This window comes from Bombyx mori, chromosome 6 (genome assembly GCF_030269925.1).
Source record: "Bombyx mori chromosome 6, ASM3026992v2".
Classification (NCBI taxonomy): Eukaryota; Metazoa; Arthropoda; class Insecta; order Lepidoptera; family Bombycidae; genus Bombyx; species Bombyx mori.
The window spans coordinates 11823857-11847529 of record NC_085112.1 but is presented as its reverse complement, the minus strand read 5'-3'; the positions used below and the strand labels follow the sequence as shown (position 1 = coordinate 11847529).

Below are 23673 nucleotides of genomic sequence, written 5' to 3'. Positions count from 1 at the left end.
GAGAGGTAGTGAAAGGTAGAGGGGGAAGAGGTCGACCGAAGCAGAAATGGATGGAGTGTGTGAATTACGGTACGAGAGATAGAGGAGTGAGTGTTGAGCTAACCGCTTATAGAAGAAAATGGAAGAGAAAAATTAGCTGTGCCGACCTCACCATCTAGTGCAGCGGTCAGGGAACCGGGATAAATTACCCCAAATGGGGTAAAATGAAATTTTGGGCGGTAAAAATTAAACTTTTGTGAGTAAAAAGTGTATATTGAAGTGAAACTTCTTTAGAATCGTTGTGATTTCAAACTCATAAAAATATCATATGAATTATAAAATAACAAGAACTTATCATTTACATATATATTCTCTGATATGGCGATTTTTTTCCTCAACTGTATATTACTTAAATTACTATTATTACCGTTATTACTTATTAATAGTTATTATTACTAGGTATTACATTGATAAATTGAATAAATGATGTTTAAATTAAATTTTTAGTTAATGTTTTCTTTTCAAAAGTTATCATGGGGGCTATAATATGAAAGATGCTAAAAAGAAGCGATTTCGTTTTTTTTTGTTCTTCGTCATGGGGTAATATCAACTTACACAAAAATATTTTGAGGTAATAATTAAAAAAGTTCCCCGACCGCTGATCTAGTGGAATAAGAGGAAGAAAAAGAAGACTCTATACAGGCGCATAAATGATTACAATTTACCTCTGAAGTCCAATTGGACCACCTCCAGATCAGCGATAACCATGGGGGGCTTCGAGGCTGTCTTCTCATAGTCGTTGAACCACTCGCAGCGGAGTCTCTTGGCTTCGTCCCACACTTCCAGCAGATCTTTGTCGTACTGCACCACAACCGTGTTCTCGTAGAACTGTCCGTGCAGATCTGTAAAATGCGGCCCAACTGATTCAAGTTTTCCCATAACGCACCGGTGTTCCCGCATCTTTTCATCGAATCATTAACAAGACAAGATATTATTATATATACTAGAGGTCCCGCAGTAGTCGAAATTCGACTATAATTAATTGTAAGTTTGTACACTATTATGAATGTATTTTATACTTCTATAATGACAAATTTCGCCAAGGCTACACTATAAAAACTTATGAATAAAGACAAACAATATTTAAACTACAATTCCCAATTTGACAACAGACGTCAAGAACAAAAGTTTGACAATAAATATTACGCATGCGTGTGTGCGTCAAATACATGGTATGTAGTGTGTGTAATGTTTTCTTTATTGATTTAATGTATCTTTAAGGCATTATTTAAAAAAAAAATTAGCATTGTGCACTTCTTCTCGATATTCTCTACAAGTGTGGAAAATTACATTATAAAAATTACATACTCCTCCGTCCGCGCAATTTTCGTAAAAAGGGATACAAATTTGCTTCACGTATTAATATATAGATAATGTTTACTGTATGCACTAGGTTTGTGTCCCTAATTCTTTTTTCCTTCTGTGGGCCTACTGGAAGAGATTTCAACATGAAATAAGTGGTGCCCTTGTACTCTGTATCCTTATTGTCGTGTTTCTTCTTACAGCTGTGTGTACAAAATATATTTAATAAATAAATAAGACTATTATTGTCATCTTAATCGTAATGTAGCTATTATTGTGAAAATCTTGATGCGTACAAGCACTTTTCTCTATCATAATATCTCTCTCTATGTAGTAATCTTGCCTAACTGCAACATAGCCCCCTAATTCTTGACCCCGAAGACCATGTTGAAAATATTAGAAATAAAGCATATTGTGAGCTAGCACGGAGAAGTTCTACTAAATTACTGTTTTTATTGTCCGACCGCTGAAATAATACGTTCCTGACGGGGTCGTGATCACAAAGATGTAACTTTGATATGGCTTTGAATTTACGATCGAATACTGTCTTATTAACATATACTTATCATCAAAAGATAGATAGAGAGATATAGCTCCTTGTGTAAAAATTGTATAAAGTCATTTTAATTACTGCTATCATTTTACTTTAAATTGAACCTGAAGTCGATTGTATTGACGTGCTGTTCGAAAAATACTTGTGCCGAACCCACTGAGTTTCGTACAGGATAGTTTAAGTGAGTCGCGAATTCGATCCGCTGGTAGATTCAGCGAAGCATTACTTTTGCTAGGGCTAGTGTTAGCAATTTCTTTCAGGTTGATCCCGTGAGTTCACCTACCCGTCCTCGGAAACTGGAATAGCCTCTAAGGCTACCAGCGAATCGGTAATGAAAAAACAACAACTACCGCAAAACTCTGCCTATTTCTGCCGTGAAGCAGTAATGCGTTTCAGTTTGAAGGGTGGGGCAGCCGTTGTAACTATACTTGAGACCTTAGAACTTATATCTCAAGGTAGGTGGCGCATTTACGTTGTGGATGTCTATGGGCTTCAGTAACCACTTAACACCACGTGGGCTGTGAGCCCACCCATCTCATCCACCCATCTTAGCAATAAAAAAAAACAACGACATAAGGAAACATCAATTTTATGTTGACTACGCTCAATAACTCAAAGCCCGTTTTAGCTTACATAAACTGCCCCTCACAGATATGAGTTCAGAGCGAGTTGCGGGTACAACTAGTAGAATCGGCTTGGTCGACGATTATCAATTATCATAACGCGTGGTATCAACAAAACGTCGTGACTAAAACCGAAACCTGAATAGCGAACACACAAAACGTGCAGAGCGGATCGCACCGATCGTGGATTTGTAGAAAGCAAAGCACTAACGGAATTTCTGGTGTGTTGGTCGTATATTTGTTTAAAGTTCTCATAAAATGCTATGATCATGGGGCCATGCGTTATCTTAATGAAACTCTGCATAATTATCGTGTGTTTTTTTCGATGGCTTATTATGTATTCGTGAATGGCCTAGCGTGACTAATTTCTCTTGTAAATAAAATTAGGCCAAAATTTTACTTAACATTTTATTTTTTAATTTATTTTAGCAGCTATTCAATGCTTTGTTGTTTATGTGAAATTGTGATTGTTTGCATTTTATAATGTAGTATTTTCAATTATTCCTTGATTTCATAGCGATATTAGGATTATCCAGGATATGTCAATTTGTAAATGTTATGTGTAGATACTCAATTTGTGGTGCATCTGCCTATTGTATTATACATAGTATATATATTCTTTTAATTTACTAAATATAAATCAAAATATTGAGATTTCATTCTATAAAATTAATAAATAATTGGCCAAAATTAATAAATATTTATTACTATACAAGACTAATATAGTTAACTATACTAGACTAGTATAGTTAGTTATAAATGCAGTTTGAAACTCAATTGTTTTCGTGGCAAGCTTGTATCATACAAGATCATGAAGTCGCCATCCCACTAAAGAAGTTTGTATATAACTAGAAATCTCGAAAAAAAAAGAAAACTGAAAAATATATACAGAGCAGAGAAAGAGAAGAAAAGCGCGTTGTAAATGATTCAATCCAATTCAATTGAAAATAGAACATTGTTTCTCAAAGTGGGCTAGAATAACATAAGTTAATTTAGCTTCAGTAATCGCTTAGCACGGTGTGCAACACGGTGTTAGCTTGACTATCACCTAAACTTAGAATGTTATTGTTTTAACGAATACAGTATATGTAAGAAAGACGGAATAAAGTAAATAATAAATGTTAATATGTAAGAAGTACACATCAAATTCCAAGTCCGTTTTACGAAGAAGTCGCTACGAGCATATTCAAACACAAAATTCTAAGAAAAAACTAGAACATAAAGTTTTTACAAGCTCTGAATTCTAAGAGATCACGATATAACTTGAATCAAAGAGGTTTAATTTTGAAATCCTTATTATTGCTAGGGCTGTACCTAAGCGGACATACTTCAACAAAAAACTTGATGCGGGCCTAAGAACGCGGATCAGGCCGTGCGCAGGCCATACAAGCGAAACAGACCTTTAAGCGCTTCCAAGTAACCAGAGGATTCACGGATATAAATCTTCGAACATTGAAATGTCGGCGATGTGTTTAAGGATGAAAACGGTTTGTAGCTATACGAGGTGAAGTTGTAAGGAAACGTTCAAAGTAGTTGAGGGATGGCGTCTTTCAGTCGAGTTGCAATGGGAATATGGGCTTTGTGCGATGCGCAATGTGGTCAAGCGAGAAAGGATTCCGAGAAACAATGCGACACGCTAGGGTTGCCCGCATCTTAAACATTCTCTACATGCAGTTAAATGGTTTCTATATTCGTTGTACATTAATGATTTGGTTATTTTTATTATAATCCATGGTCAGAATGGTGTTAAAGAAGCAATTGGGATTAAAAACTAATCAAAACCAAGATACCTTAAGATGTAAGTTTGTAGTTAGCAATATAATGATAAAATGGTTTATGGCAATACCAAACGAAGTGTAAAAGTTATAAATGTAATGATTATGTTTGTAACTATGCTTATTAAACGTATGATGTTAGTTGAAAATAATTTTAAATTATTGACCAAAAATAATTTAAAAATTAATACGTATTACTTTTGTTATAAATAACCAGTTTTACTCAACTTTTAAAAGGCTTAACAATAATTTTTATGATACAACGTATAAGGGCTTTCCGAAAACTTAACCGGGGCAACCCTATAAGAAGCGCGCCAATCTCCGTTACACCCATAACAGTAAAAGATTCAACTAAGAATCTACAAGAAAAATTCTCGCTACTGGGTCTGAGATCTGTAAGCATCATAACTAGGAACGTATTTATTTTCAAATTCGAATGCTTATCTTTTGTTTATTTTTAGATTTCTTATTTATTGCTTAGATGTTTGGACAAGCGTGTTAAGTGGTTACTGAGGCCCATAGACATCTACAACGGCTGCCCCACCCTTCAAACCGAAACTCATAACTGCTTCACGGCAGAAATAGGCAGGGCAATGGTAACTACCCGTGTGGACTCACAACAGGTCCTACCACCAGTAATTACGCAAATTATAAGTTTGCGGGTTTGATTTTTATTACAAGATTCCTCCACCGTTGAAGTCAATCGTGAAGATTCAAATCCATATAATCATTAGGTTCATTTCACTGTATGTTTTATGATAATTTATCCGTCACTGAACCAAGTGTTGTGAACAGAGTTTTGTTGTATTATGTACGTTTCTATGTTATTCATAAATATGAGGAGAAAAAATACCATTAACAGTGTTTGTTGGATGTCCAAATATATCTATGTCGGGTTGCGAAAAGAGCCACAATCAAATCCAGCGGAACAAACACAAATGGCTAGTTAATTTTTATTCTAAAATAACTATTATGTACCTTTTCATTGCAAGTTCAACTTATTTTCAATAGAGAAAATAATAAAAGTATTAATTAATTTATTTATTTTTCAATTAAAAAATGTAATCACTCGACAAGAACTCCTCATTACCACATCGTGATGTCAAGAAGAAAACTATCTTTTATAAATTTTACTTCACAAAAATTCCTTGTTATTTCTTGGGATTAAACATTAGAAGAACTACTATATATGTGAAGAATTTTAGCGAACCATAATCTAAGGCATAGTTTTTCGCTAGCATCCATCCATTGTAATATGTATTTTAGTATTGATTCTGTATATAGCAACTGATATTATACTGATGAGCTTTAAAGGGGATGTCACGAGACGATTCTCGATCGATTCAAAATATCGATTTTGAGCGATCGATACACTGCTGATTAGAATCTAGAACCAAAATTTGAAATTTAAATACGCCGCTCGACAGCCCTGGATTTGCTCAGACAAGGAGCGGACACGGCGCCGTTACACCCATAGCTGTAATGGACTTGAATCGAGATTAAAAAAAAAAAAAACATTCGTTACTTTGTTGAAAGGAGACCAGATCCAGACCTCTTCTACAGATTTATAGCTAAATTGTTGTGAACAACCGATACTTTACGAGTATTAAGATACATTGTAACATGTTTATTAATCTACAGAGAATGCTTCTGATATAGACATAACGAGGTCGGATTTAAAACAGTTTTTCAATAAATATCATCCCATAATATTAACTAACGCAGTTTTTGTATTTATATGGCAATTGAAAGAAGTTAATCACGGAGTTATAATTCATAAATCTATCTCTCTCTATATATAAAAATGAATTGCTGTTCGTTAGTCTCGCTAAAACTTGAGAACGGCTGAACCGATTTGGCTAATTTTGGTCTTAAATTATTTATGGTAGTTCAAGGAAGGTTCAAAAGGTAGATAAACATGAAATAGCTTGGAATTAAATAAAAATAATAATTTTGTTTTTCCTTTGATGTGTCCCCCGTCGGACGGATTCCTTTTGTTTGTTTTGAGTTTATTTTATACAAAATTTTAGGTATTTTATTAATAGATAGAGGCATCACGAAGTCTGCCGGGTCAGCTAGTAATCTATAAATATATCCATTAGCTAATGCGATTGTCAAATTGTTTTTTGTATTTTTTTTATGTTTTGTTTGTTGCATAGTTGAGTGAACGTGATCATGGGCCGCCTAGTGTAGTGTTTCCGAGGCCCATAGACATCGCAGTTTGGATGCGGCCACCCAATCTGAGAATTAAGACTCAATAGTGTTCTATAATGGCTTTCCTATCCTCCAAAATGGAACCCATGACTGGTACGCCGCGGAAATACGTAGAATGGTACCTAAAACCTTGCGTAGGAATTATGACACCTATAAATGAAGCAAATTCCTAAAAATAATCTATACAAATAAATAAAATTGGATTAAATATTAATTATTGAAATAAATAAGATTTTGTGTGTTTGTAATAATAAAATAACCACTTTTTACTAAATACGTAAGTATGTATACACAGTACATATAACAAAATAACATTTTTTTTTATTTTGTCTGTCTGTCTGTTTGTTCAGACTAATCTCTGGAACGGATGGACTGAGTTTGATGGAACTTTCACTTATAAGTAGCTGATGATATAAGGAGTAACTTAGGCTACTTTTTTAGACTAGTTTCGCCTCGCGGCGTCAGCCGCGGTACGACATTAACCGCGGGTAGCATCGCGGGACTCAGCTAGTCACACATATAATAGCTAATTAAAACAAATTAACATACTCTTTTCACTGGGAGGATAAGGTTAAAGATATAATACGATAGAAGTTGACATCAATCGTTTTCTCTGATAAATTAGAAACTATCTATTATGTTGCTTGAATTTTAACGAATCCTTAAAGGAGTTTCGGTTATTCGATTTATTCACCGTTATCTGTTTGTTATAAAACATTGTTCCATGTTATTTATTACTCACTAAAAACATGTTGTCGCCATGAATCATCGTGTTATATTGACATCATGTTATGTCAAACCCCACTAAGTAGGATAACGGCAAAGAGAAGATGACGTTAGATAGTAAGAAAACACAGGAAAGCATTTTCTCACATCATTTAAATCCGACGTTACTTTCATTTTAGGTTTTTTTTTTCTGTTCGAGTCAATCATTTTGAGTGACAACACAAGGTGATAATTCGATTCTCGGCCGTTAAAAGCGAAGTACATTTGTCGAGTGACGTTACAAGAAACAAAATTTAAATGCTGCTCACCCAATCGCAATTAAAAGAAAAGTTTTCGCTTTTTACTGAGCACTAGGTATTGATGATTCCGCAAGCGCGATAACTTTAAACACATTTATTATTGACAGTCGATTAACGTTTTGAACGTAATAAGTGAGTCGTCTATTATCAAAGGTGGCAATCTGTGAATTTGGAAAAAAAAATGTTATTGATATGTCAATACAGATTGATTTGAATATAATCGTCTCCTTCAAAGAATACGGTTCAAAACCTGCATTAAATAAAGGTTAATAGTTAACCTGTTATTTATCTAAGATGTCGTTCCGAAGAGTTTTGTGACTGCCAATGGAATACAAAGTCAATAATTTGTTTTTCTGATTTACCAATAATTGTCCAAAAGTCACATTGCCGCCTTTAATAATAGTCGACTCAAGTATTCAAATGAAAAATGCGTATTCAAATTTGAAATATGTCGAACGCTTTCGACGGAACTGCAGAGTGATTCCAGAAAATTCTGTAAAACGACCGTTGCGCGCTTTTCAAGCTATTATTGAAACAGCAATAAAATAATATGGTAGGTACGCGAATGTATTAGAAGGGAAGCGAGTGCTATAAGGGAATGCGGTGGCGTGGCTCGCAGCGACGACTTCCATTCATTTGTCACATAAATTATCCGACCAGTGTGACGGAAACAAGGAGCGCGGACGATGCGCCACAGAAAATGTTACATCCCTAGTTGCTATATGCATTCTTTTGTAATGTCCAGTTTGTAATGTCCAAACTACGAAGACGATTAAATGAAGACACCAATTAAAAAAAAATCAAAGTAATTGAAATACATATGTTGCAGTTGTATTTAAAAAAGAAAACACGTGTGGCACTCGGGGACTGCCACGGTAAAGTTATTGCATAGCATTTATTATCAACTTATGCAATTATAATTAGTATTAAAACAATAATAAAAAAATAAGACCACGCTATATTTATAAAGCATTAACCAAAAGAAAACATTAACTGTCCCCTTGACACTCATAAGCTAGACCGCGCGAGAGAGAGATGGGCAGACTTTTCATGATGCGCATGCAGTGCGACGTCACGCTGCGCGCTTTTTCACAAACACTACGCAAGGCAACGTGTGAATGTGTTGAACGCAAGCCAAATGGTAGGCGGAGTGGGGGTGTTATGTTTTATTTTCGTTACGGAATTTCTTTATTCGGTCGCCGCGCTCAAAGCCCGCGATAAAAGCTATGAAATAACTTAAAACCTAATTTTTTTTTTATTGCTTAGATGTATGGACGAGCTCACAGCCCACCTGGTGTTAAGTGGTTACTGGAGCCCATAGACATCTACAACGTAAATGCGCCACCCACCTCGAGATATAAGTTCTAAGGTCTCAGTATAGTTACAACGGCTACCCCACCCTTCGAACCGAAACGCATTACTGCTTCACGGCGGAAATAGGTGGGTGATACGCAATACGAACTAATCTTCCTCATTTTAATTCCCTAAATATTCAAACAACTAATCGTATAATAACAATTCTCGATGTATGTTTCATTGACACAGTCCACATTTATCACAGTTTTAAATTGCCGATTTATTTGCCGGCCGACTTCTCGTCATTTTCACAGCAAATAACAGTGTAGTTTCTAACACGTTTCAGAAGCGGTAATTTTTGAAGCACGCGCGTATATCGTATGTGTTTAATGCGACCGGAGCATTTCTCTTTTCTGTCGTACAATCCGTAACGCTAGTCGTTATACTGTATGAATTACTACGGTGTTAAGCTCCAACACCATTATGACGGCACGACGTTGTATTTTCTGTTTTTATTTTCAATTGTTTTTTTTTGTTTTACAAGACACGTGGGTGATTGAGTTTGTTGTTCGTTCGGTTTGATTACGAAAATTCAAAATAATGTTCCTTAGAAGTAGTATTGTTTTGATAATATTTCAATATGGCCACTACAGCGACATTCAGTGATTTAACAATGAGTTCTATTGGCCGACTGTCAATATAATTACGGTGTTAAAGACACCGTTGAAATAATTATGTGAAACTTGCAGGAATTATCGAACGAATGTTGCCATATAGATAGAATATGATAAATGTAGGCGAATGAATCCAAAACACAGACAAATTGAAGAGTCATAAAAGTAAACAATTAGAATGGCCATTCCATTGAATCAATCATAAAAAACTCTTAATTTTTTTACATCGTTTGCCGCAAGATGAAGAAAATTAAGCGTTATTTGAAACACGGCGGAAAAGATCTTAAAATTAATAGCAATTAGTGTTCTTTGTATTTAATGACGTGTCGATTTACTGCGGTGCTGCAGAAATCACTAAATGAAAGATTCTAGAATTCTAAGAAAAAAATTCTAGCTTCCGGCAGTTTAACGTTTTTTTTATTGCTTAAAAGGGTGGACGATCTCACGGCCCGCCTCGTTATAAGCGGTCACCGGAGCCCATAGACATCTACAACGTAAATATCGCCACCCACCTTGAGATATAAGTTTTAAGCTCTCAGTATAGTTACAACGGCTGCTCACCCTTCAAACCGAAACGCATTACTGCTACACGGCAGAAATAGGCAGGGTAGACTCGTGCGGACTCACAAGATGCCCTACCACCAGTTCTACGCTGCTTTAAAAAGGCAAACACACCATAAAACCAAGAAAGATATTAGATTATTAAGAGTGAATCGAATCCACTCCCGAAAATAAAGACAGATAGTAATACATACTTCCAACTTACCATACTTCTTATTCAATAGAGTTAATTTAAGAAGCACTTGACCTCATGCGTCAGTTGATTTTGAACGTATTCCATTGCGTGCATCGCCCAAATACATTTCTTAGTTATTAAGGTTAAGCACTACGATACTAGTACACTACAGAGTAAGCCATACCCACACAATCCATACTAATATTATAAATGCGTAAGTAACTCTGTCTGTTTGTTTGTTTGTCACGCTTTCACGCCAAAACTGCTGCACCGATTTGAATCAAATTTGGTACACAGATAATCTAGGGCCTGAGAAAGGACATAGGGTAATTTTAATTTTGCGAAAAAAGTGTTGTAAAGAGCTGAAATTATCTGATAAAAAGTTGTATGGAAGTATCGACATTTTTAGGGTTAAAAGCTTGAAACTTATTTTTTAGGCTGTGGTTTCGATATAAATAATAATAACACTAAGCTTACACATTAGAATAACACATAGGCTATAATTAAAAAAATGTGAGTTATCAAAAATATAACGATAATAATTGTCAAGTAAAAAAGAAAAAAATCTGCCATCTGGGAGCTATTTTTGCGTGCGTTGCAAAAACCGTTGGAGTTAGACGTATATAATGTAAAATGGAAATGTTTATCTCAAATAGTCCTCCAAAAAAGCTCTTGAGGGCATATATAAGTATGTATCTTTAATTTGTAAGCCATTATCGCCATTAAAGTGAACCCTAAATGTAAGAAGAGGAAAGATTAGATTTTTTGTTTGTTACGTCCTTTTTTTATTGTGCTTGTTACTGTCAGGACCAGATTTGTATAATAGAATTATTCAATAAGATCAATAATAAATTACAGTTCCCGAAGCGAAGCGAGGGCGAGTCGCTAGTGAATATTATAAATTTAATGAATTGATTATTATTTATTCAAAACTAGCTGACCCGGCAGACTTCGTAGTGCCTCAATCGATAAATAAAAGACCTAAACTTTTGTATAAAAAAAACTTAAAACAAACAAAAGGAATCTGTCCGACGGGGGACGAATTTTGTTTTCAAAGGGAAAACAAAATTGTTGTTTTTATTTCATTCCGAGCATTTTCATATTTATCTACCTTTTAAACCTTCTCTGGACTTCCACAAATAATTCACAATCAAAGTTAGCCAAATCGTTCCAGCCGCTCTCGAGTTTTAGCGAGACTAACGAACAGCAATTAATTTTTATATATATAGATAAATATTTTTTGGTGAATGTAAATCAGATACGGGGACTAGAAGCCCACTTGGCGTTATGTCGTGACCGGTGTACACAGTCATGATAACATAAATGACCCATCCAGAAACACGAGGTCAAAGTCTCTGCTAGCTAACCAGCTAACCAGAGCACCCAGTCTACCCATACTTCAAACTGGTGGTATCCGCCCCTGCAGGCAAAGAATACGCCTTATCGCCAGGCTATTTTCTGCGAATTTACTCTTTTACAAAATATCTGTTTAATTTAAAATAAGACTTTCAATTTCCTATTGATTGGAGAATAAAAAGGTTTGGTTCGTATCATTACAAAATAGAAATATATTTACTGATTTCACAGCAATAGTTCCGGTTCGTTTAGTTGTATTAAACCGTAACGAGATTTGATTATCTCACTGCTAATGGCGTTAGAAAATAACTTAAATTGCGACATATTGACAGGAAGAAAAACTGTTTTTTTTTTTAATTGGAATCGAGACGTATTTACGACTCATCGTCTTATCCGAGCCCATAGTTATCACAACGCGAATACCGCCATCCTATTCGTGACGGTCCTATCACACCAATCGCTACAGGATTACCATATAGACACATCGCGCTCGTCCATCCTTCGTTTCCAGGTTACCCATATTTCTTTGGATTGAACGGTTTTACCAAAGTATTACCAACACGAACAGTTTTTCTTTGAATTAGGTTTGAAAAACGACCATGAATATCTGTAAACACTCAGAAAGGTATTCTCGTCTGTCTCTTGAGGCAACGAATAAGAAAATACATGATTAGATATGTAGTAATTGAAGGTATTGAGCTGAGATCAAAACACGTACGTGGCTATTTTACATTTTTAGATATGTGACTTCGAGATCGTCTACTTGCTAATAATATTTTCTCTGCACCCATCAGTAGAAGTAATTACCCTTCGTTATTATCTAGCCTAAGTCACTTTCTGGCAAGGCTCGATGTAAGTCCATTCGAATCTGTACTTGGTTTAATTCTCTTTGACATGAAGCTAAAGCTTCAATTACACTGTATGGCGACTATTAAAAACCCTTAAAACTGGAACACATTAATGCTTCACGGCATAAATAGGCAAAAGTCGTCGTGGCCTAAAAGATAAGGCGTCCGGTGCATTAGTATATAGCGATGCACCGGTGTTCGAGCCCTGCAGGCGGGTACCAATTTTTCTATTGAAATACGTACTTAACAAATGTTCACGATTGACTTTCAAGGTGAAGGAATAACATCGTGTAATAAAAATCATACCCGCATTATTATAACTTGCGTAATTACTGGTGGTAGGACATCTTGTGAAGTACCACCACCCTGTTATTTCTATCGTAAAACAGTAATGCGTTTCGGTTTGAATGGTGGGGCGGCCATGTTACTATACTGAGACCTTAGAACTCATATCTCAAGGTGGGTGGCGCTATTTATGTTGCAGATGTCTATGGGCTCCGGTAAACTTAACATAAGGTGGGCCGTGAGCTTCGTCTACCCATCTAACCTATGAAAAAATAAAAAAAGGGTAGATATTCATTATTCTCAAACTTCAAATGTCACAAGGTCATTCACCTGAGATTTCTATGCTTTGTTTTTTTTTCACAATGTAAACCCGTAACTCTGACATTGGTATACAGATAAATAATACTGAAATTTCTTACCTGGTTTGGTCCCGCACTTGGCGTACGCGATCCTGAACGAGAAATACGTCTGGCCCGTCGATGGTGGCACGTACACGCACCTCGGGTCACCGTGCTGACCTGCAATCACGGACAGCTGTAAACGTGCTTCATAACAACGTTGAGGCCATGATTTATTGGTTTCTAAAATTAGACGGGTCTTAATGACGCATTAGTAAATTGTATTTTTTTTTTCTTATTATTTCGGCAGCTACTTCGGACGTTAACAAGGTACTTATTGTCCGGCCGCTGAAATATAGCGTACCTCCTTTTGTTTTTAAGGGATTTTATGACCTGATAACTAAGACCTTTAGGTCATGTCTTATTTTAATTTATATTCTTATTTTTATGAAAAATAAAATAAATAAAAATATGGAGTGAAATGAAATGAAGATGTCAACTTAAAATAAACAGTCACAGCTTTACCTTAAACGGCAATCGCAATGGCAAATAATAAGAAACGCGCGGAATAAGATTTTGAAGAATAGTTTTATATTTTTTAATTCTTCTTCTGTTTCCTTCAAACCTCCAGTTCTAGTGTAGGATAACAGGATAAAAATAATTACATAAAAGTTAAAATTAACATAAATCTCGGAATTTTAGTCAATTTTAATGGTATTTTTGTTTTTCAAAAATATTTGTAGATACAGTCAGTGACCATATATTATTTATACTTTTTATACTTTTACTTATAAAGTGTATTTTCTGAATGATTGAATGAATGAATAAATGAATGAATATTTGGTTTAATATTATTAAGGAAAATCCACTAGTTTTTTAATACTTGTAATGATTTTAACATTGACATAGCTTTTGTAGGATATAGAGCGTATGGTATAACATTCTTGTTCTGGTTAAAATTTTCCGTAAAAAACGTAGCCCGCTCATCATCTCAATATAATGGGTGCGGTAGTTCGTTATCTCTAATGATGTTAGATGTTAGACTACAAAAGAGAACCGGTAAGACACATGGCCCGTCAGATTTATTGTTAATTACTAATTTCATATTAATTCTTATTCTCTAATTAATAACGGGAAGATACCGTTTTAATGTTTAACTTTTATAGTGAATTTAAAACAGGGCTATCTGTGTAAATAATCTTTCGTTTTAAAAAACTAATTAATAACCACCCACGATAGGGCTCAGCCGCTTTGCCTTAAGCCAAAAAGAACCTAATAAGTGTGTCAAATCAAACTGCGTGAATCAATTTCAAGAAGCGATACTACGTATTGATAATTACAGTAATTTAAATATTCATTTGTACAGCAATATTAATATTAACGCTCTTTTTACAATTTAAAACATATACACTATGATACAGACTATAGCTGACAAGGAATTACTAAAACTAGTCTACATAAAAGGTTGACTTAATCCTTTATTTGAAGACTTTTCGGCGGGAACGCGAGGAGTGAAGTTGTGTGATTTGTTTTATTTTGTCTATTTAGTGTTTCTTTAGGTTTGAATGTGTAATAACGGTGGTTTATTAACTGTTTAATATCTGTGAAAAATACACAAATGTGGGAAAATAAAACAAAGCCGCTGGACGTAACTTCTCGGGATCCTCCAAAAAGTCCAATGAAAAAAATCTCAGTAAATAACCACCATTTTACTGAGATTATATTTCACCCCATATCATTTCATTTGATAGCATTCCGGTTGATTAATGTCTCAAATTAATCATCTTCATTTAATTTCACTCCATATTATCATTTTTCATAAAAATAAGAATACAAATAAAAATAAAACATGACTTAATGGTCTTAGTTACCAGGTCATCAAATCCCATAAAAAAAAAACCTTTATTTTTTAATTAATTTAACCAGCTCCTCTGTAGTTGTTGAGACGTTGTCGGAGCACATAAATATTATATTGTCTTGCGGTATAACGGCTACCTCACCCTTCAAACAAGTATAGCAGACTTCTTCGCGGCCGAAAGAAGTAGAATGGTGATATCTACATTTTGGAATTTACACTACGCTCTACCGTCAGCGGCGATGCAATAAATTTCGCGGGAAATCATTGGAGAACTATTCATATTTTGATACTTGGATGGGTGGACATGCTTACCTCTTATCAGTGTGCTTAGTGCGAGTTTTTTAACGTTCACGATATCGTAAAAGTTAACTCAAAGTTGGCTACGTTTGCTGCTAGGGGCACTGTTCCAACTGCATACAAATTTAAGTTAACTTTTACGCTATCGAGAACGTTAAAAAACTCGTACTAAGCCCACTGGTGTTTAGTAAATACCGGAGTCCATAGACATTAACGTAAATGCAGCCACCCACGTTGAGATATGAGCTCTGAGTTTCGGTTTTACAGTAGAGCGGCTACCGCACCCTTCCAACTAAAACTCATAACTGCTTCACACCAAAAATAGGCAGGATGGTGGTACCTACCAGTGAAGGCTCACCAAACGTCCTAGTAACGAGTGTATTACGCGATTACCAAAATAATAATTTTAGCGCTTTTAATTTTTATTACACGATGTTATTCCGAAAGTAGTTCGTGAATATTTGTCAAACATGTATTTCCATAGAAAAAATTCGTATCTGCATTCGGGATTTAAACACAGGCATACGTGTATGGTTTGATACAAAAATGGCAGGCATCTTATCCTTTTGGCGACGACAACTTAAACTTTGACATCCCTGACTTTAACCTTTTAAATTCAGCAATATATATATCAATAAATATAAAATTATGTTGTCTAATGAAATATTATATACCATATACATATTATTATATTATTTAGCGATAATTTTAGGTTAGTAAAAATATATAAAAATCAATTCACACGTGTCTCTATAGTATATGACATTATTCTTTTGATATTCAGATAGGTGTAATTAATAAATTTACCCATTCTGTCTACGCGTATGTTAACTTGAAGAACCGTACGCGGCCGGTAAAGATCCGCAATTGGGGCGTGCACCGTATTAATAATTCAGTTCTTAACAATTATAATTGTCAGTGAAACCTTCGTAATTACTGTTACAATTAGCGTCGGCGCGGTCTGAATACGACATGTGCTGGAAGCAAACAGTACAGTTGATATTCTTCTGTATTTTACCTTATAAGTCTCATGTTTTATTATCGCTCACATTCAATTTATCATAGCGGCTCTCTGACTGAGGCTCGTTTTTAATAAAGACTTAGGAGACTTGAATTTTGAGTTTAAAGATGAACACGTTTTAATTAGCGACCTAATTTCGTTTCTTTTTTATTGCTCTAGTTAGGCAAATAAATCCAAGGGCACTATTTTTTTATTTTTTTATGCTTAGATGTGTGGACGAGCTCACAGCCCACCTGGTGTTAAGTGGTTACTGGAGCCCATAGACATCTACAGCGTAAATGCGCCACCCACCTTGACCTGAGACCTTAGAACTATATCTCAAGGTGTGTGGCGCATTTACGTTATAGATGTCTATGGGCTCCAGTAACCACTTAACATCAGGTGGGCTGTGAGCTCGTCCACACATATAAGCAATAAAAAAAAAAAGATAGAAGTTCTAAGGTCTCAGTATAGTTACAACGGCTGCCCCACCCTTCAAACCGAAACGCATTACTGCTTCACGGCAGAAATGGGCGGGGCGGTGGTACCTACCCGTGCGGACTCACAAGAGGTCCTACCACCAGTAAACTACTACTACCACTATTTGTGTTCATTGAGCATTTGAGAATATAGACGTCATAAATATGAATAGCGAAATTGAAATGTGACGTCGGCGTCGCAATGGTATTTTAAGATATCTATTCGGCCCTTCAAACCGAAAGACCTAGCAGCTTCGGTCAGGGCATTTTATGCTTATAAATAAATAAATAAATAGCTGGGAATAATAATACTGATAAATAAATCACGCACGGCCATCTATCTGTCCCCAAAGATTTCCTGTGTTATGGGTACCAAAAACTGACATACAAGTTTGTGTACATTTAAAAATATATACATATAGACAATTAACAGACAGACCAAGTCACAGAGCAAGCGAACCTTTTCATCACACGAATGTTTGCTTAATGTGGGAATCGAATCCACGACCCTCGGCGCAGCAGGGGCTCTAACAACTGCACCACAAAGTCAATGGCGCTAGTTAACGTTATAAATTTGATTCTACTATACGATGTAAATGTTTCATACCGTATTCATACATTGTTGAAACTAAAACAATCGTTGCTTTCTGCGCTAGTCTGTATCTAACATTCAATAATGAATGCTATAAGCTTTACGGGAACTAGGTCGGATACTCTAACGGATTCTACTAACCTTTAGACGAGACAATGCCCTCGAAGGGATGCGAGAACGTGAGGTGCACGTCCATGTGGTCCTTCCCGCACATGACCTCTAGTGACTGGATAACGGGCATACCCTCCGGCCTCTCCATCGGCCATAATTCGCCAGCAGATACTCGACTCTATGAACAAAATGATACAGCATAAAATATCTTGGAAAATTATTCAGAAATGTGAGCCAATTTGATCGCTTTTAAATTTAATGATTCTCGGCAAAGGTTTTAGGGATCGTATGGACTTGTGATGAGACGAAATGGAAATAAAGTAGGTAAGAGAGTGCTAACTATGAATGTGGAAGAATAAAGAGGAAGAGGTAGACTTAAGAAGATATGGATGGATTGCGTAAAAGACGATATGTGTAAGAGGGGAGTGAGCGAAGAAATGGTATATGATAGGGGACTATGGAAGGAGAAAACATGTTGCGCCGACCCTAGGCGATTGGAAGAAGAGCGCGATTGGAAGAAGAGCAGGAGAATGATAATGATGACGCCTTATATGACCAAAGTATTTTTTCTTGAATAATATTTTGAGACCATTTGACCAAAAATTTAGGTCTTCATTCTATCTATTTTGGTATATTGCAGATATATTCTGAGCAAATGTTGTAGCAAACATTTTCTAGGTCAATCAGTGCCAATATAGATGAAATCATCAAAATGTAGCTATTTAATAACTTAGCAGAAAGGAACTATCGAAAAATATGCTAAAAACGAAATCAAGCAAAATCGATTTCAACAGTAATCGAATCGCAAAAACTTCTAGAACTTGTACAAACCTGTCATGTATTTATGTAGATATCTATAAGCGTCAAAGAATGACAAGCTCTAAGCGACAATGTGTGAAGGAATACATAGAATTATCACATAATACGACAAGCAGTATAACGTTCTCTAACATCGATTCGCAAGATTTACGACAGTCCAAAGACTTATTGTTTCGACCATACGATAACATGTTTAGTGATGTTTTCATTTATTACTTCTCAATTGTATGCTAGATTCAGTCGTAAGAGGGAAATTGTTTTTTTTTTCAATCCACCTGTATTAATTGTTTAGCTCAAACAAGTAATAGACGCGTAGCTGCATTTTGTAAAACACGAGTTTGGTAGATACAAAAAATGTGTGAAAAATCTCTCTACATTATTTTTTTTGCAATATACCTAATTATTTTCTCGTAGTAATCTGTCTTTTTTAGTTAACAGTTAATAACTCTATCAATTATGTAATTTTTTTATGTTATTGATCTACAAAGCGAATGTTTCAATTTTTGTGATTTCAAAAACAAAGAACGAACTCCTTGCATGTCCTTGTCATTGTCGATGTCTGTGTCACCACCGTGACCTAACACCATCAGATTGGCCGTGTGCTCGTCTGCGAATAATCTTTTCATTATCAATAGATAAAAAAAAGATAGATAAAATAGATTCTAGATAAAAAAAAAGAAAGGAAAACGACTAAGAATTGTATAAAAACTTCATTAGTTAACACCGTACTGCGTATTTCTGCCGCGAATTTCAGTATCTCTGAGCTCTGTTGGTCGTTTAGCTTGGCTAACAAAAATCCATACAATAACATCAAAATAGTCATACCCTGTTTATTCTTTTAATGATGTATAAAATTGATTCTAGCCGTGACATAGTGTAATATGTACATAGATTATTAACAAATTAGTTTTTCAATGGTCGAAACGTATTTCGTTTCAAAATTATATTCTACTAGCTGTCCCGGCAAACGTTGTCTTGCCACATATAAGATTTCCAGAGAATTTCTAGTGTAGAAAAAAAATTACTAACTTATTGGAAGTGTATAAGGATGTGGAATATGAGTGAAAAGGGCCTGGAGCGCTGTGAACGATGAGGGAATGTTGTTTAAAAATAACAAAACATCAAAAATTAAAAAAAAAATTTTTTTGGTGTGAACACCCCTTATCACTTAAAGGTTCGAAAAATAGATAGTAGCCGATTCTCAGGCTTACTGAATATGCATTAAAAATTTCATGATAATCGGTCAAGCGGTTTCGGAGGAGTATGGGAACGAACATTGTGACACGAGAATTTTACATAGGTATATTAGATTTATAAATAAAAAACAAAAAACAATTGTTTGTGTTCCTAATTGTTCTTTCCTTTTGCGGGCCTACTGGAAGAGATTTCAACATGAAATAAGAAGTGCCCTTGTACTCTGTATCCTTATTGTCGTGTTTCTTATAACAGCTGTATTAAATTATAATATATTAAAATATATTAAATAAATAAACAATAATGAAAAGTTGAACAGCTTAAAAAATTGCAAAACCAAACTTTCTACAAATTTTAGACAATCCAAAAAATAAAACGGCTGTTGTACAATTTGTAATTTTTATAGAAAAAAAAAATCAATAAACACTAATCAAAAGGCCCACTTTCACTACGTTTGAGTTGGGAGTTACCGAGAGCATTAGCATCCTAGAGGTGAATGTCATTGAGAACGAGGTTCGGCTCGGAGGTATTTAAAAAATTTGGAATCGCCGCATTAGTTCACATTCAATATCTGTTCACAGCAACACTGACACGTGACATCCGATGCGGCACCTTTGTAGCCGACTTCAAAATAAGAGGGGGTTCTCAATGAGACTATACTTTTATGTGTGTTTCGGCCAAACTTTTTCCAAGGTCAACCGATATTAATCATTGTTTAATTATCTAATGCTGATAACTGATAGTGAAAGAGAGAGAGAGAGAGAGAACATACTTTATTGCACACCAAAACACACAGCACCAGAAAACAGTCAACAAGCAGATACGTTTGTAGAATAGGCGGTCATGTGCTTCTCATGTAGTCCCATTAAAATTTTATCAAGGTCCGACCAGTAGTTTCTGAGTTATCTTTAATAATAGGTACATACTTAATTAACTTCAATTATGTCATTGATGATATTCTCATATTATTAAGTAGAAATCGGTTTTCTTTTTTGCTAAATTTTAATAGTATTGACAATGTAAACGTAAATATTATGAAAGTAATTGCGATTGGATTAATTTAGAAGATTTTCCGGTAAAAAAATATCAGAGTTATTAGCGAATGTGTCAAGTATTCATACAAAGCCATGTTGCATACCTTACAAACTGAATTACCGTCATTAAAATTCTTTGTGCGTCAGTTTTTGATACAGCGTTTCATTCAACGCCAATATACATAGCCATCCTTATACTAAATGCAAAGCAACGTTCGTAGATTGATCACAATTAATTAAAATCTTTTAGTTTTTGTAGGTTAAGCTAAGCCGCAACATAATTATTACGAAGTCTGTCAGAGCAAACTGCCTTCCCTTGACGCTCGTCAGATGTATCTAATTGTATTTCATATCGTGCAAGGCAAAGATAATAACAAAAATTCAAAACTCCTATCACAAGTTTCAAGTAATTTTATGGGATCAAGATTTACAAGCACTAGCTTCTTCCTTCGATTTAAAAAATTATAAAGTCCGTTCTAAGAAATCAAATGTATAACAATGCATTGTTTCTACTATTTCAGAAATAATCCCCGAAGTGCCAAGAATAACGACAATTAACAAAAAAAACCTAGGAGTACTCATTTAGACATTTTAAATCATTATAATCCTTTCTCACTTTTTTCTGAGCGCTATGATAATAATATTTATGATGATTGATGATTCCACAAACTACTATTCATGAATGTAATCAGTCTGATCGAAGCGGTTTGGCTGTGCTCCTAAGGCTATTGATATCCATCACCGAAAATGCAGTGTGCCAATCCGAAGTTGTCGTGGCCTAAAGGATAAGACGTCCGGTGCATTCGTGTTGAGCGATGCACCGGTGTTCGAATCCCAGGCGGGTACCAATTTTTGTAATCATATACGTACTCAACAAATGTTCACGATTGACTTCCACGCTGAAAGAATAACATAGTGTAATATAAATACAACCTGCAAAATTATAATTTGCGTAATTACTGGTGGTAGGACCTCTTGTAAGTCCGCGCGGGTAGGTACCACCACCCTGCCTATTTCGGTTTCGGCTTGAAGTGTGGGTCAGCCGTTGTAACTATACTTGAGACCTTAGAACTTATAACTCAAGGTGGGTGGCGCATTTACGTTGTAGATGTCTATGGGCTCTAGTAACCGCTTAACACCAGGTGGGCTGTGAGACCGTCCACCCATCAAAGAAATAAATAAAAAATCAATATTTTAGCGGTCAAACACCACGAGCTCTACGAAAAATACAGATACCCCTATAAACCAATAAATGTTTACTTCATACTTCACTTTAAAACAAGAAAGCCGAATTTTAAAGAACCCGCCAATTCGTGCAAACAAGGAATTCCTTAGTGAAACGCTTATAAAATTGACTGACAAGAAAAGAAAGCGATATATGAGAATGACTCACATTAAATGTGTGTTTACTGTTTATTCTTACCGGCCACGGAACTCGTGAAATATTTGAGATATGTGTTATACTTCCGGAATCTTTTTGCGGCTTTATCCCTAGTAAAATATTCAAATGCTAAATATTCATTAAACTCTGGTATTACGAAGCCTTAATAAAGGTACTCTATGATGTATTAGAATTAGATGGGTGGACGAGCTCACAGCCCACCTGATGTGAAGTGGTTACTGAAGCCCATAGACATCTACAACGTAAATGCGCCACCCACCTTGAGACATAAGTTCTAAGGTCTCAAGTATAGTTACAACGGCTGCCCGACCCTTCAAACCGAAACGCATTACTGCTTCACGGCAGAAATAGGTAGGGTGGTGGTACCTACCCGTGCGGACTCACAAAACGTCCTACCACCAGTAATTATGCAAATTATAATTTTGCGGGTTTGATTTCTATTGCCCGATTTTATTCCTTCACCGTGGAAGTCAATCGTGAACATTTGTTAAGTACGTATTCCATTGGAAAAATTGGTGCATGCCTGCGGGATTCGAACACCGGTGCATCGCTACATACGAATGCGCCGGCCTTCTTATCCTTTAAGCCACGACGACTTCAGACTTAATTTATCTTCATTTATCAAATATTTTCATATTCACAAAATCAAAGTAGAAAAGATAGAAAACAAAATCACTTTATAATGTGATCGGGAAGTACCTCAAAAATCATTGTAAAAAGAGGTCGATTTTTGACGTCGTTTATTCATTGTTACACATTTTTCGGTCTAGATCCTCAGTCCGCAAACAAAACGTGCAATAAGGTAATCCTCTCCAAAATCGCCTAAAATAAATGTAACAAAAACGCGTGCTTAGTTAAAAAAAAAAACCTTCTGCAAGTATGTATTATATAAATTAAAGAAACTAGGAAGCGGCACCGTTCTCTACATACAGAAAAAACTATTTAAATTTATAAAACCCTCGTAATCCACGGGTAAGAATTAATTGGCACTAAAACTGTTTTTTTAATGCGCGACCTGAACGTTACCATGGCAACAAGTCTGGTTTTTATTTATGTCTTTCGGAGGTTTCGTCATCTACAAAAACTTGAAGAGGTAGCAAAACTTTAGTAACAAAGATTATCGGATCGATTCCAAGAGGTTTAAACAATCTCAATATTTGGATATAAACAATTACGTTAAAATTACCTAACGTAAGATTATGAGGTTTGCTTCTTAGAGCATCGTCATTGCAGGAATATGATAACGTCTTAGCTCATAAAGGTCATACAATTCCGCACATAATAAAATCTCTTTTGAAATCACACAAGTCGTTCTCAAACTACGAAGACAGGTTTGGGGAACTTGATTTTACTGAAAAGAACTGTACCAGTCCACTTAGAGTCCACATAAATTACAAATAATGTACTACTAAATCGTCTTCGAATCCACCATAGTCCTGGATGTGTGATCTCAATATTTTTAGTGCGGTCAATAAATATTATTATTAATTAGTAGAAGTCGGTAACCACGACGACTGTAAAGTATTCGAAACATTCGAACATTAAAATAATAGATGGGAAATACATATACATAAATATACATCATAAAATTCGTTTTTAATTATATGAATTACAGTTAATACAAATAAGTGGAGTGGACCAGTATCGCTTTGTTGTGTACTGTACTGATCCCTAGTGTTCAACTGAGAGAAATGTGAAGACTGCAGCTAATTCATTGTCAACAACTTTGTTTTTCTCGGTTACCCTCGACGTAATTATATTGCTGAATGATTATATGGAAGGCTATTTTCTAAATATCATTAGCGCCATTCAGATTCCGGCTG

General features: G+C 35.4%; 1 protein-coding gene across 1 annotated transcript in view; it reads right to left on the bottom strand.

Annotated features, from left to right (window-relative positions):
- The window catches only part of LOC101738967 (uncharacterized), a 111647-nt gene that overhangs the window by 19690 nt on the left and 68284 nt on the right, over positions 1–23673 (bottom strand). The window contains exons 4-6 of the mRNA XM_004923478.5: positions 17432–17579; positions 13146–13244; positions 705–881 (exon numbers count right to left, since the gene is read on the bottom strand). Coding sequence (XP_004923535.1) covers positions 705–881; positions 13146–13244; positions 17432–17579 — 424 coding nt within the window. The remainder of the gene's footprint in view (positions 1–704; positions 882–13145; positions 13245–17431; positions 17580–23673) is intronic.